At 49.8% G+C, this 1230-nt stretch overlaps 1 protein-coding gene across 1 annotated transcript in view; it reads right to left on the bottom strand.

The window, feature by feature from the left end:
- Positions 1-1230, bottom strand: part of MTRR (5-methyltetrahydrofolate-homocysteine methyltransferase reductase) — a 104860-nt gene that overhangs the window by 49686 nt on the left and 53944 nt on the right. Inside the window, exons 11-12 of the mRNA XM_007955664.1 lie at positions 909-1001; positions 620-794 (exon numbers count right to left, since the gene is read on the bottom strand). Coding sequence (XP_007953855.1) covers positions 620-794; positions 909-1001 — 268 coding nt within the window. The remainder of the gene's footprint in view (positions 1-619; positions 795-908; positions 1002-1230) is intronic.

The following is a 1230-nucleotide window of genomic DNA, read 5'->3' as shown; positions in this document are numbered from 1 at the left end:
GGTCAACAGCAGAAGCACAGATGTCCTCCCATGCAACGCTGGCGTAAGGACTTATGTCCTCGTGCATGACGTCGGTGGAAGCATGGATGTCCTCACATGTGATGTCAGCAGAAGGATGTACATTCTTTTTGGGATGCCAGCAAAGAGAAGTAAACACAGCCTTGTACGTGATAATAACAGAAGTACACACATTCTTGGACGGACAAAATCCACCCTGAGATTTCTAGTTCAAGGTGAACGCTTTAACACCGAGTCTGACTCTCACAGGCTATAATGCATAGTTAAGATGTCATGAAGCACTCTGAAACACAATTAAGTTTCACAACTACTTCCTTGAACATGACCACTTCCTGGCTATTAAATATACATCAGTGTCATTTCAGAACCCACAGTCTATGCTCCCACTTGAGAATCAATGCCTTGTGACCACGTAACAAGATTGCTCACCCAGGAGGATCAATGTCTGGTGACCACATGACGAGATCACTCACCCATGGGGATCAATGCCTTGTGGCCATGTGACAAGACTGTTCATCTCCCGGTCTTTAGTTTTGTTTGTAAACATCCCTGACTCTTGTCTTGTCTGGCATGGATGCATGAAGGCCACTCACCCACATACGTAGATAGAACCGTTCTCATGGAGCAGGATCCTGGCCAACTGCTTGGCGTGAAGCCGCATGTTGTCCTGCACATACTTGGCCGGAGCTGCCTCCTCGTCCGCTGGGACATCTCGTGAGAAAGACACCTTCAGGTGAGTAAGGACCCTGAGCTTAAGGAAATGCCCAAGCTCATCTCTGAAATGCAACAGGCAAGAGTTCACTACAAAGTCTGCCATTTCAAGTTCAAAAGTCCTATATTACAAGTCCATGCTTGGTGGCTGAGCACAGGAAGGCCAAACCCTGCCATACCTGAACAAATAGTCCCTGTCCTTATGTCTGCAGCCAAAAAACAACCACGTCACCCCAAAGTGCTGGTCCGGGTGCTGCTCCTGGAGCTTCTCCCTGAGAGGAAATGAAGTCAGATGCTCGAGAGGGAGAGTGTGCAGCAGTCACTTTCCTTGTCAGGACCAGCTCAGTCCAAGCCAGACAGCTCTGCAAAGTTACTGCCATCACTGTGAGCCCATCCGTCAGTCACAGGCCCAGGCTCTCTGCTGCCCCGGCAGATGCTGGTCAGCAAGCACAGGCAGCCACACCCCTGGGGGCTGCTTACAGAGCTGACACAGAGCACACA

This window comes from Orycteropus afer, unplaced genomic scaffold, assembly GCF_000298275.1.
Source record: "Orycteropus afer afer isolate SDZICR_OR568_19922 unplaced genomic scaffold, OryAfe1.0 scaffold00527, whole genome shotgun sequence".
Taxonomy (NCBI): domain Eukaryota; kingdom Metazoa; phylum Chordata; class Mammalia; order Tubulidentata; family Orycteropodidae; genus Orycteropus; species Orycteropus afer.
Note: the sequence above shows the minus strand (reverse complement) of the source record. Positions and strands in the feature narration are given on the sequence as shown.